Here is a 12,853-nt window from a genome sequence, read left to right on the forward strand (position 1 = left end):
CCGTGGTACACACCTGTGCGTGTGTACATGCGTGAGAGTGGTACATGGCGTGTGTGCTGCTGTGGTGTGCATGTGTATGTGTCATATGTGTATATGAGCGTGTAGATAATAGAGAGCAGGGCAGTGGGCCGGGCCTTTCTGTTTTCTGATGTACACTGTTGGAGAATGCTGAATGGATCTTCAGCATCTGTATTGTTACTGTTGGCAGAGGCACCTGGTGACCATGACTGTCCTCCCTGTGAATGCAGACTCTGGGGCAGCACATACACAGTCTGACACACAGAGCAGAGAATCTCTTTTGGGTTTATTTTTGGGTCATTTTTCCCATTGGGGGTGCAGAGTGGGGGGGTGATGGGATCAGGAAGGGTGGTGTATTCGGCTGCTAGGAACACTATTGGCTGCTAGCGTTCTCTCAGTGCCCTTTGGACCACTGGTGATGAAGAGGCAGCACCCAGGTTTTTCTGGAACCTTCAGTCCAATCTCAAATAGAGACCAATGTCATGTCCAGTCTGCTCAGCCCCGGGTCCTCACCAGGGATTGAGGTAGCCACATTCCATAACCTAAGAGAAAGGCTGGCCATAGAGGGACACAGTGGAGGGGTGTCTATCCAGCTCTAGGCAATAAGATGCAGACTCGAATGTGCGAATGTGAGCTGGGCTAGTGTGGGCTAGATCTCCACAACCACCTGTCAGGTCCTGTCCTACCCATCCAGCTTTCCTGTGGATGGCTGCTTTACTTTTCTTGTCCCTTCCCAAGAATTGGAACGAACAAGGCAAACAGCCCTCATCAGCTCTCCGAAGGCCCCGTTTTTCTTGGTCATTGTTCCACATGTCCTGGAGGTAGGCCCGTGACTCAGTCCTAGAGCTCTGGGGGAGGAACCCAAGACTGGGGGGAGACAGAGGGGCTCACTGGGCAGCCGGATGGAAGTGGCTACAGGGAACCCATGGTATCTCGGCACCAGCCAGGTCGCTGTTGAACCTGGAGGGACTGTGGAGGAACTGCCTTAGCATGGGAAAAGTGTAGAGCCCGAGTTGGGGCCTGGGGTCCATCAGAGGCTCTGCCTGCTGGGTGATGGTGGTGGAGGAAGTGAGGACTGTATTCCCAAATTGGTCCATCTCCTCATACTGTTCAGTCACTGTTTTCGTGGCTCCATAGGACTTGGAGGTAGCAGACCCAGTCTGGAATTCCAGAACATTCTCTTGCTGCCCTGTGGGCACAGAGCCCTTGATGGCCATCTCCTTTGTCCCAGCCTGATCCTGGATATCTCTCTGGTAGAGCAGGGCTTGGCTTATGTCCTGAGCTAGGTGTGTATTTTTCCCTGAGATAGAATGGCTTCCCTGAGGGCTGGAAGCATCTAGAAGCGTCTTTGCAGCTGATTGGATAGAGATGAAAGTTGGAGAGGAGGATCCCCTGCAGGAAGGTGAGACTTGTTGGAGGCCAGGCTCGGCTCTTGCCGTCTCCAGCCTCCTGGAGGGCAGGACATTCACTGCTGCCTGACCTCTGGCCTCTGCATGATTTCTAATCTCATCTTGACCTTGCGCCTCAGGACGGCTCTCAACCTTTTCTTGGTTTTCGACTGCAGGTGGCTCTTTGACCTGGTTGGAGCCCATCGGTCTGGCTCTGTTACTGGTGGAGACCTTTTTCACACCGAGATCCTTTGCACTTCCCTGTGGAGGGCTGCTTGTGTGACCCTCGGACTGGAAGCTAAATATGGAGCTCAGAGCCTTGTGCACTGTTTCTTCGATGTCCAGCAGCCTGGCTAGGGTCTGTTCTTTCAGCTGGGCAACCTTTGAACTCACCCGAGTTAGCTCCCCAAAGGCCTGCTCCACTGAGACCTCAGTCTTGTGAGGAGCTGTGGGAACCTGACGGGTACCCCCTGCCAGCTGGGGTGCACCCTCAAAGAGCTTCCGCAGGGTCTGCACATTCACGGTGTGGGCTGCTTCCTTCTCCAGGGTTTGCACTTGGCTCAGGAGGCCCTGGAGCTCTTGATGGCTGCCCTGAACAATCTCTGGGCTCTCAGGGGTCCTCTGCTTGGAACCATCCATAGGCTGCTGTTTTGGGGAGCTAGGGTGCTTTTGTGGTGGGCTGACGTCATTGTCATTGTTGAGAATGGTCAACTTGCGAGACTCAGGGCTCTGGCTGTTGCTGTTGCTTGTTTGGCCCCCGCTAGGTCTGGAAGCTGTGGTGCTGAGTGGATACTGGCGCATAGGCTGTTTCTGCCCCTTGGAGCACTCAGCCAGGGGCAGGCAGCCCTGACCTGCTATTGTGGGAGCTTTGGCCGACCCAGGGTTGGCTACACCTGGCTCACCTGGCTTATGGTCTTGTCCTGCTTCTGAGATGCTGGCAGAGGCTGCTAAGGGCTTGGGCAGCCTATGAGGTGGGTGGACTTGGCTTAGATGGGCAGGTTTCGGAGGCACTGGGGGTTTCTTTCTTGGAAGCACAGTGGATTCCGCTTTAGAGAGCTTTGTCTCTGACCCTTCAAGGGTTTTCTGGCCAGCAGGTCTGTTGTGACTGTGAAGAAGGGGTTCCCGCAGGGGCTTGGAGGCCTGCTGGACGGAGTCCTTCTGGTGGTGGCCTTGAGCTGGGTGGTCTGGTTCTTCTGTCACAGCAGCTGGGAGAGTAGGAGGAGAGGCATTATGGGAGTGCAGGCTGTCACCTGCAGCCTGGGGTTTAGGTGTCAGAGTGTGGTGAGTTAGAGGGACAGTCTTCAGGGAGGTGTCTGCTGCCTGGAGGCACTCAGGCCAGATTTGTGGCATCACTTTCCCCAGAGGTCCCCAAGCCCTTTGTGAGTGACCCCCAGGCTCGTGATATTCTGGCCTGGGACTCTGACCTTGGTCTGCCTGGGGTGGGCTGTCCCTTGGCTGGGGTTCTTTTTCAGAAGGCTGGATGGCCCCAGGTAGGTCAGAGGTTCTCACAGGGTGAGCAGCATAGATACCATCCTGTATGGTCACCCGCCCCCTAGGCAGCCCTCTGGGGACTGCTTTGTTGTCTCCACTGACCTTTCTGGGGACCGCTGTGATCCTGGCGTCCCTTCCAGCCACAGGCATGATGCTACCTTGGGTAGTGGTAGGAGTCGGCACTTGCAGAACATCTTGAGCAGATATGGAGGTGGCTGCAGGGTCAGAGCCCTGTGCATGCCTGCTCAGAACCTGCTGGTGCAGGCTTTGGGCCTCAGCAGTTGCCAAACGCAGATTTTGCATGGCCTCCTGGAGATTTGGAGCCCCAGACCCTAAAGGAGGAGCAATGGTTCCTTCTGGTCTTCCTGAGGCTGCCTTCCCTTTCTGCCCAGCATGGCTGATATCCACTTGCTTCCTTGCTTCCTGCAATGGTGCTCCCGGTCTCCCATTTGGAAGGACCACTTTTCCAGCTGCCCGAGGTAGAGGTGGGCAGGGTGTGGATCCTGAGACTCTCAGATGCCCCATCTTCATGGTGGAGTCTAATGGGGTGACGCGTATGATGCTCTCAGTTGGGGGAAGCCTCTGGGTCTCCTCAGTAACTGGTACTGAACTTGAGTCTGTTGGCGGCTCCCACCGCAAACTGGGAAGGCTGTGCAGTTCTCCTTTGTCTATGCAGCTGGCCAGCAGCTGCACACTGCTTCTTTCAGGGCCCCTGCTGGTTGGCTGGGGCTGGAGGGAGTAGGCAGTCAATGCCACTAGGCCCTGTCCTGTTTCTTGCATCACCAGCCCCGTCTTTGCCATAGAGACTCCCAGGCCACAGGCCAGCAGCTGCTGGAGCTCCGGGTCCATGTCTTCAATATTCTCAGGGTCACCAGGCCCTGGCAGTTTGAGTGGGTGGAGTCGGAGTTGGCCAGCTGTGTCCTCCTGAACCAGCAGTCCCTGCTGGTCCACATCTGTCCGGCCCAGCACTTGACGGACGATCCTGGGGAGCTCACCGCACACCAGCTCCTCCTTCTGTACACAGGGGCGCCCCTGCCCTGGGCTTGGGAGCACATACTTGGCAAGGCAGAGCTCCCCTGGCCCTCGGGCTTCCATGAGGATCCCTCCGTGGTGCAGGATGCCAGGGGTGGCATGCAAAGTCCGAAGGGTTCTCTCGGCTGCTGTCTCCTGCCTCTCTGGGGTCCCAGGGTCTGCAGAGACTTTGGGCTGTTCTTCCTGGAGGTTGCCCCCACTGACACTCTCTGCTGCCAGGGAGCCCATGGGGCAGTTTTCAAAGAGCCAGGTGAATTTATGCACGGAGCCTGTGGGGATGGATCCGGGGCTTAAAACAGTCTCCTGTACCCCCCTCTTGCCTGCTTCCAGGGCTTGGAAAACTTCTTTCTGCCGAGATACCTGCCCGGAAGGAATCTCCACTCGGCTGCAGTACCTTACAGGCTTTCTCCCACTGGACTGGCCCTGGGCTGACAGAGATTCAGTCTCAAAGACATGGCTGTCTGTCTGTCTGTCTCCAGCCTGGACCTGGCTGGTTTGCAAGTGCTGCTCCCCAGAGCCCTCTGCCTGGTTCAGAGATTGGGACCCAAACATCCAGGTGCATGACTGTGCCTCTGCCTTGCTCACAGGGCCTGTGACCTCAGATTCCTGCTTCTCTGCCAACTCGCTCATAGGGTAGGTCTCAAATAGCCAGCGGATGGTTTGTACATCGCCCTTCTGGGGGAGCTCAGGAGGGGGGCCTCCTGGACCCCTCCCCTCCTCCTCCTCTCGCTTCTGCTGCTCTTGTTGGTGGATCATCTCCAGTGGTTGCGTCTCAAAGAGCCACCGAGTGGTGCCTACATCCCCAGCCACCACTTCTTGCCGGGTGATGCCTCGCACCACATCCACGGTACTGGGGCTTCTGCCCAGCCGGTCCAGGGGCTGTGTCTCAAACATCCACTTGTAGCCTTGTACATCACCTCCAACTACCTGCTCTCTGCTGACAGAAGTCAGGGCATGAAGCTGTCCTCTGCTGTCCTGCATAGCATATACGGGTGCATCGGCGCCCTCGGACAGCCCAGCAGAATCAGTCCTTTGTCCTCTGTTTATGTTTCCACAGGCTGAAGGCTCACCCTGCCCAATGCTGTCTAAGGGAAGGGTCTCAAAAAGATTCTTGAAGGTTTTCACATCCCCTTTCGGCCCATTGTTCTGGGGGACACCCTGAGACAGAGGCAGCGCTGAAGTGCCGTTACTGGACAGACACTCTATCACAGGCCCCTCACCCTTCTGGTGATCCACCCGTTGCAGGTGACCCACTTGGACCTGGTCTCTGAAAGCATCCAGGGGTTTTGTTTCAAACAGCCAGAGTGTAGAGCGGACGTCACCAGGAATCACCTCCTCCTTGGCTGGAGCCTCTGCCTCGGTTTCTCTTTCTCCCTTCAGAGTGTCCAGGGCGCAGGTCTCAAACAGATGTCGCTGATGCTGAACATCTGGACCAGGAGGGATGAGATCTGGAGATGGCTGGAAGTCCTTCTCGTCCACCAAGATCTCACGAATGGCATCCAGAGGCTGCGTCTCGAAGATCCAGCGAGTTGCACTGACGTCGGGCAGGGCTCCCTCCTCGAGGGAGATCCCCCGAATCACCCTCACCTGGCTGGGGTCCTGGTTGAAGGCGTCCAGAGGTCGGGTCTCAAAGAGCCAGCGAGCTGACCTCACTGCATTGCTCTGGATCTCCTCCCGACAGGCAGCCTTGACTTCATGGATGGCGCCCTCTGCATCCTGGATGGCACATAGAGGCTCCGTCTGAAACAGCTTCACCGTCTTCTTCACATCACCCTTCAGCTCCTGAATCTCTGAGCGCAGCTCTAAAGGGCTCTGGTCCTGGATAGAGGGGCAGGAGCCCAGCATGTCGAGGGGCTTAGTCTCAAAGAGTTTTCTGGTTCCCTGTACATCTCCAGAGACTGCAGGTTCCTTCATGGTCGTCTGTGTTGCCTCTTCCTGGCCTGTCAGTGCATCCAGTGACTTGGTCTCAAACAGCTGTCTGGTAGCTCGGACGTCACCCCCTGACAGCCGGGGTCCTGGCTCCAGATCTGAGCTGTTGGTAAAGGAGCCTTCCTCAAACTTCCGAGAGGTGGCCTGAACGTTGCCACCTGACACAGGCTCCTTGCCAGCTGGCCTCTCGTGGTCGCCAATGGCATCCAAACTCCAGTTCTCAAAGATCCAGCGCATACATTGCACATCGCCCTCGGTGGGCTCCTCCGAACCGAGTACCTTGGCCAGGTCCTCGGCTACAGCCTCCTCGAGGTTCTTCCGAAGCTCAGGGTGGATGTGTTTGTAGAGACGGCGAAGCTCGTTGGCTTGCCGCTGCTGCTGGAACTTGGAGAAAGATTCTTTGGGGGGCGGTGGCGGCAGACCCTCTAGGGCTGAGGGAGGGGGAAGGGGCAGGTCCTCTCCAGTCCTCATTTGGATGGTTGGTGTATGAACTACCTGCATCTGGGCATCGGCCATCCTTCTGGGAAGGAGGGGAGAAGCTGAGTTAAGGGAGGGGCAGTTCCTGGGTGAACTAGCAGGAGGAAGGGTAGGGACTGTGTGTGGCCACTACCAAGGGGCTCCTCACATCTCTAGATCTCTAGCATGGGGCTCACCCTGCCACTGCTTGGCCGGCATATGACAGTCCATTCATTCATCACTATGAATCCCCACTTCCTAGTCTCACCTGGGGCACTGGGATCAAGCCGGGCACAGCTGGCCTGGAGACTCTTTCCAGCCCCTGGAGAGATCCAAAAACCCAGTAGGAAAGCTGGATGAATCACCCACGCCTCCCTCTGTCAAAATCATCTATCCCCAGCAGACTCCCAAGTGAGTGCACTGAAGTGTCTTGGGAAATGCCTGAATTAAGGTGTCCTTAAATGAAGACACATTTCCTATAGTGGTGAAATCCCTCCCTACACCACCAGAGGGCGCGCTTAGCACGGTTACTAGAAACCTTTCTCTAACCTCCACTTCTTGGCTCCCTCTAACCTTTCCCAGGCCCCAGGATCCACAGCCCTTGCTGGCGAAATTGAGGCCCAAAAAGGGAAACTTGCTCACGTTTAGGCAGGGCCAATGTTTGAATAACAGGTCAGGCTTTGCTTTTTACATGTAGCCCCAACTGGCTTCAAACTCTGCATAGCTGAGGGTGACCTTCCCACTGCCTCTACCTTCCAAGTGTGAGATTTCTGGAATGTGCCACTGGTCTCCTGCTGGGAATTTGGACTCAAACTTCATGCATTCTAGGCATGCATTTTCCTAACTGAGCCACCTTGCCAGTCCTGGACTGACTGTCTCCTGAGTTCTTTTCTCCTCACAGCTCTCTGCAATTAAAGATAAGAAGCTGAGGTTTTGGGGTCAGATCTTTTGGAATGAGTAACAGGCTGTGCTGACTTCGAGTCCCTAGACCTTAAGGAAGTCCCGGCTCCCAGGAAATAGCAGGACTGGGTGCGGGGGCTGGGGGGCTTTGTTATTCGCCATGCACTCCTCTAGTCCTGCATCCCTAGAGGAATCAGAGGGTGGTGTCGTATCCAGGGTGTGTGTGTGTGTGTGTGTGTGTGTGTGTGTGTGTGTGTGTGTGGTGTGTGTGTGTGGTGTGTGTGTGTGTGTGGTGTGTGTGTGTGGTGTGTGTGTGTGTGTGTGTGTGTGTGGGGTGTGTGTGTGTGTGTGTGTGTGTGTGTGTGTGTGGTAGAGGACTGTGGGATTGAAGTCCCTTCTGCTAAAACAGCTCTGGACATGAGGGCCCTGCCCTGGCTCACAGAGTGCCCTCCCCGGTTGTGTGCCAGCAGGCATAGCTTGTAAAGTTTCTGGGGTAGGGCTTCCAGCCAGAGTCTAGATCCTGACCTTTCTCCGGCCCCAGATTCCACCAAGGCATGCGTCTCCCTTACTCTCCTCACACCTCAGAGACCTCACACTCCTCTAGTCGTCTTCTGGTCTGTTTCACATATGTCCTATCTGTCCTGAGACAGGTGTTATGACAGTCCCCAGAGGCCATTAGGGAAAGAATGTAAAATATGTGCCCCCCCCCTTGCTGCCCCAACCCACTGCTCCGCCCTGCACTTGACACTAAATATAGCTGAGGTCCGGGCCTCAGCCAGCCATCATGGCACTCAGAAGGAGGTTTCGACTCAGCCAGGGAGACCTGGTGTCCCCATGCCCCATGTTATCTCTTTCCATACTTTGGGTTCCTAGAAGACGCTGCCTTCTGCTTCCTGTGAAGTGCGAAGGTATTTATTTGACCTGTAGGTCAAGCTGGGGACCTGAGGGTGTGTGGTGAATCAGGAACTCTGGTGACAAGAGAAAGGGCATCCTCCTGACCTCCTACCTCAGAAGCAGGAGAAGGGAGGGCTGCTTGCCCGTGGCCTGCCCATCGAGGATATGAGAGTCCAGAGGAAGCAAGATCTGACATCCCCTTATGGAGCCCCAAGCAAAACCTCTGGGTGGTCCCTCTTGTCTCTGAGCTCTGAGTAGGAGACCACACACAAACCCATGCTGTCCCCACTTCTGCTCTATCAGGTCACCATGAGGGAGGCCTGGGCAGACTTCCTATACAGATCACCAGCTGCCCCCAACCCAGACTCCCAGGAATTCCAGAATCCTTGCTAGGGTCACAGAGGCCAAAGAGGTCAGACAAGGATCCACAGAGGCCAATGATCCAATCTAATGGCCTGTTGTTAGGGGATACAGAAGCCCATCGAGGGACAGGGGCTGCCCATGGCGGCTCAGCTGAGGTCTCAGAAAAGGCTGAGGCAGGCTTGTAGGCTCCTGGCCTTCCCAACTGTACACTCATCTGGCCTGCGCCACGTAAAGGCAGGTTTGGGGGCAGGTTTAGGATACAGTAAGTTTCAAAAACTGTGCCTAGGTCCCCTGTGCTGAGACACTGACTTCGCACTGCCGACTACTCAGGACCACCCACCTCCACCTCGGACCCCTCTTCGGCAGCAGCCTGCCCTGTCACTGGTCACATTCGGATCTCTCCTCTCTGAGTCACCTCAGACTTAGTTGGAGGATTCCCCCATGGGGCAAGAAGATGGCCTGGGACAAAGTCATCCCATCCAAGGTGCCTCACAGGGAAAGTTGCTCACTAGCCTGGATACACTGGGCCATTTATGCCAAGACTGTGACCAATAACGACTGGGGACTGGGCTTACCCCGGGCCATGGTCTGGCTCTGGCTACCCAGGGTCCCTTACCTTCTGCCTCTCTTCTCTCTTTCCCGAGATCTCAGGTTTCTTGAGAGGAAGCCCTGCAGCAAGAGGAGCCACATCAGCCTTTTTATTTATTTTTCAGACAGATTCTCATCCAGTCCAGGTTGGCCTTGAACTCCGTAAGTAGTTGAGGATGACCTTGAACTCTAGACCCTCCTGCCTCCACCCCCCACCCCCCAGACAGATTACAAGCATGCAACACGAAACGCCATTTCTGGTTTTATGTGGTGAACCCAGGGCTTTGTGCACTTTACCAGCTGAGCTATGCCGCAGGCCCACAGCTGCATCTGAAAAGTCAAAACTCCAGCTGGGCGGTGGTGGCCCAGGCCTTTAATCTCAGCACGCTGGGGGCAGAGGCAGGTGGATCCCTGAGTTTGAGGTCAGCCTGGTCTACAAATTGAGTTCCAGGACAGCCAGGGCTACACAGAGAAATCTTGTCTCAAACAAAACAAAAAGCCATCAAAAACTCCAGGCCGGAATGATGGGCCAGTGGTATAGATACCTGCTGCTACTTCTGAGGACCAGAGTTCTATTCCCAGGAGTCACAAACTCGGTAAAAGGGAGAAACAATGTGCTCTGATCTCTACACTTTCACCGTGACGCGGTGGACCCACTCGCACACGCGCAAAATAAACAAAACTGTAATTTAAAAATTAAAAAGCCACAAAGCCCCAGGCGACCACCTGAAACTATCTGGCGATGATACGAGATCAGAGAGAAATCTGCTTCTTGAGTCGGCCTGAGGTGGACACAGTAACTGCTCAGCACACTTGCTACCTTCTAGAGAAAAGTCTTGGTGGCTTTTCCCTCTGAGGACCTGTACTCCTGTACTCACATCCTCTTCACACCTTCCCCGCAACCGCTAGACTCCCTCCTGACACCCACACTGCAAAGTCCAGAGGGCCACGGCTAGAGAGGTAGCCTAGCCTATAACACCAGAGGGAAGGGTACTCACCAAGGGTCTGGCTGGTGTCTGGGTGCTTTTGGGTGTCTAGCCTCGGGGTCTGTTGCTCTGCTGGGGTTCTTTGTTAGTTCTGTTTTGCTCCTGGGTCCAACGCCTCTCTACCTTGGCTCTCAGTCTCTGTTCTCTGCCAGTCAGGCAGCTGCCCTTTATCTGGCTGGCTGGGGGTGGGTGAGGGTGGGGGCGGGGGAGAGGCTATGTTCAGAGTATTAAGTGGTCTGGTTATTTTTAGGGCTTGTGGAAGTCACTTTTCCATCCTGGGGAATCAGTTACAAGTCCTTTGGGCTGGGGAGGGGTAGGGTGGAGGAGGAGTCCCATTCATCCCAAGTCTTCCCAGAGGACTGGGGTGGGTGACTCAGTCGTGGATGGAGACATCTTGGTTATTTTGAGGAGATGAATAGGGGACACTTGGCGTATGAGTGACCCTGTCCTCTTACCCTGCAGGCCCCCCTCTCTCTATGCTGAACTATTGTTACCACGCGTGTTCCACTGTGCCCAAAAGCCCAGCAGCTCCCTGAGGGCAGAACCAGGCGTCTCACTACCGGAGACATCTTTATGTAAAAGGCTCAACCCCTGTTTCTCTCTGTGCAAAAACAAAGCTGGCCTATCACCTGTCTGTTCTTGCCCTAAGTTCCACAGCCCTAGTCTGTGAAGCTACGAGGGAAATGAACTTGGGGGTGAGAGAGATTTCTGAAGGAATGGGCTCTTGATTTATCAAAAAATCTGAGGGGTTGGGGATTTAGCTCAGTGGTAGAGCGCTTGCCGAGCAAGCGCAAGGCCCTGGGTTCGGTCCCCAGCTCCGAAAAACAAAAACAAAAACAAAAAACAAAAAACAAAACAAAAAAAAAATCTGAAGGATGGACCCATGGTGTCCATCCAGACCCCGGTCCATGGCTACTTCTAGACTCTTCCCTCTGACTCAGAGCCCAGATTCTCTGGGGATGGCTGAGAGGATCCACACATGAAGCTGACTGTGGGGTTATTTCTGACCCTGGAGTCATCATCTTCGTGATCACAGATGGAGTGACAGACTGTGCACCTGTCTCTTCCTCAGTCACACGGGTCCCCGGGGGATCTGGCAGGCTTAGTGATTTACTTGGCACAAGGCCCGTGTGGAGAGATGCCACAGAAAATACGGAAGAGGCTTTTGTCCCAGGTGGGTGTCGCTTCTATGTAAACAATGGGGGGCCGTGGAGCCACAAAAGAATCTCCTGCAGGAGGACCTGATTGAGGACTGCCTGAGAGACCATGGATTGCTGGTGTAGACAATGCCAGCCAATCAGGAACTGCTGTTTAGAAGAGGTTCTTTCTTGGGACCAATGGGGTACGGGTGGAGGGTATTAAAGGGGCTTGCAGGAGTGTTCAGAGAGCTTGCAACAGCGTTTGTCACCTGCTCCCGGAGTCTGTGTCATTGACTCTGCACCACCTCACCCCCAACCCCCAAGGGCAGGTAGGACCGGGCATCCAGTTGTCTAGGGTACAGGCAACAGGTGGGAAGCCAGGCTCCTCCCTGGGTCTGAGTGTTCAGTCTTCTCTCTGAATTCCACGTGCCTCCAGATGCCAGAGAAGATGGCAGGCGCTGTGAACCTTTGCTCTGGCGTTAATACCATCCTGCTGTCAGCTGGGGCCTGGGAAGTGCATCTTGAACACTCCCCTCCCACCCTTGTCTCCATGACCCATACCAGAATCCTGGTTGTCCCTGGAAGGGACAGACGTGGCAGAGTCTCCCTCTCACAGGATGTACCAGAGGAAGCAGGAGCATTTACAACCAGAAGTGAATTTCTCCCCGGGGTGGTTGTGAGCACTGGATGAATTGTCATATGAGAACGGCTGTGGAGAATGCTTACCACGTCATGTGTTTTATAAACCCACCGGTTCTTATGTCCTAAGAGCAACGCAGCATGGGGTGATGAAGTGTTCAGCTGCTGAAGGCACTTGTCACCAAGGCTGAGGACCTGAGTTCAATCCCCGGGGACCCGCCTGGTGGAAGGAGGGAGCCACCTCTGCAAGTTGTCCTGTGGTCCTCAAACAGAAAACCAGTTTCTAAAAAAGGTCTAATTAAGCAGGGTATGGCGGTGCATGCCTCTACTCCCAGCACATGGGAGGCAAAGACAGTGGTTCTCAGTGAGTTTGAATCCAGTCTGGTCTACAGGCCAGCCAGGGCTGCACAGTGAGAGCCTGTCTCCTCCTTCATCCCCAGAGTAATCAGAGCAGAGCTGGAGGAGGGCATGCAGGCAAGCTTGCGTTCACAGTGTCAAGGGTGCTAATTCCTGTGAGAAGTGCCCAGGCTTCCATCATGAAAGGGATGAAGGGCTCTCCCCACACACCTCACTGGAAACGTGCTGTCGGTTAAATTTGTTATCCAGTAACCCCAACATCCAGGTAGATCCAAGAGGATTGTTGTGAGATTTTGGATTTTAGTGTCACGTGTGCTCCATGCCCTCCACCCCTGGTCTCGAGCCTTGGGCTGTCCCAGAACTCATTCTGTAGACCAGGCTGGTCTTGAGCTCAGAGATCCGCCTGCCTCTGGCTCTGAGTGCTGGGATTGAAGGCAAGTCCAGCCCTGTCTGTCTGTCTGGATGATGAAGCTGATGCCCCAGAGCCCTGTTCTCTGCCAGCCCCTCCTCTAGGCTGGCTCTGTTCTTACCAGGACTGAGCAGGGGTGTCCCACTCTGCCTCTAATACACAGAGGAAGTCCTTGCAGGGTAGGTCCAGCAGATTAAGACCCGATCAGGAGGGACACTGCCTGGGTTTGAATTTCACCTGTGACGCCAACCATGTGATTTCGCA

At 55.0% G+C, this 12,853-nt stretch overlaps 1 protein-coding gene and 1 long non-coding RNA gene across 9 annotated transcripts; one reads left to right on the plus strand and one right to left on the minus strand.

Moving 5' to 3' along the window:
* Window positions 1–284: 284 nt before the first annotated feature.
* Xirp1 (xin actin-binding repeat containing 1) lies at window positions 285–10,189 on the minus strand. 8 transcript variants are annotated; one of them, NM_001430577.1, is given in 4 exon segments: window positions 285–2,611; window positions 3,000–6,378; window positions 9,088–9,140; window positions 10,058–10,188. In NM_001430577.1, coding segments are annotated over 2 exon segments (3,384 nt in total). In that variant the 5' UTR covers window positions 6,375–6,378; window positions 9,088–9,140; window positions 10,058–10,188; the 3' UTR covers window positions 285–2,602.
* LOC120094294 (uncharacterized) lies at window positions 8,550–10,748 on the plus strand. The gene is made up of 3 exons (XR_015628116.1): window positions 8,550–8,955; window positions 9,123–9,221; window positions 10,508–10,748. It is a non-coding gene; the product is annotated as an uncharacterized LOC120094294 (long non-coding RNA).
* The last annotated feature ends 2,105 nt before the right edge of the window (window positions 10,749–12,853 follow it).

This window comes from Rattus norvegicus, chromosome 8, assembly GCF_021556685.1.
Source record: "Rattus norvegicus strain SHRSP/BbbUtx chromosome 8, alternate assembly SHRSP_T2T, whole genome shotgun sequence".
Classification (NCBI taxonomy): domain Eukaryota; kingdom Metazoa; phylum Chordata; class Mammalia; order Rodentia; family Muridae; genus Rattus; species Rattus norvegicus.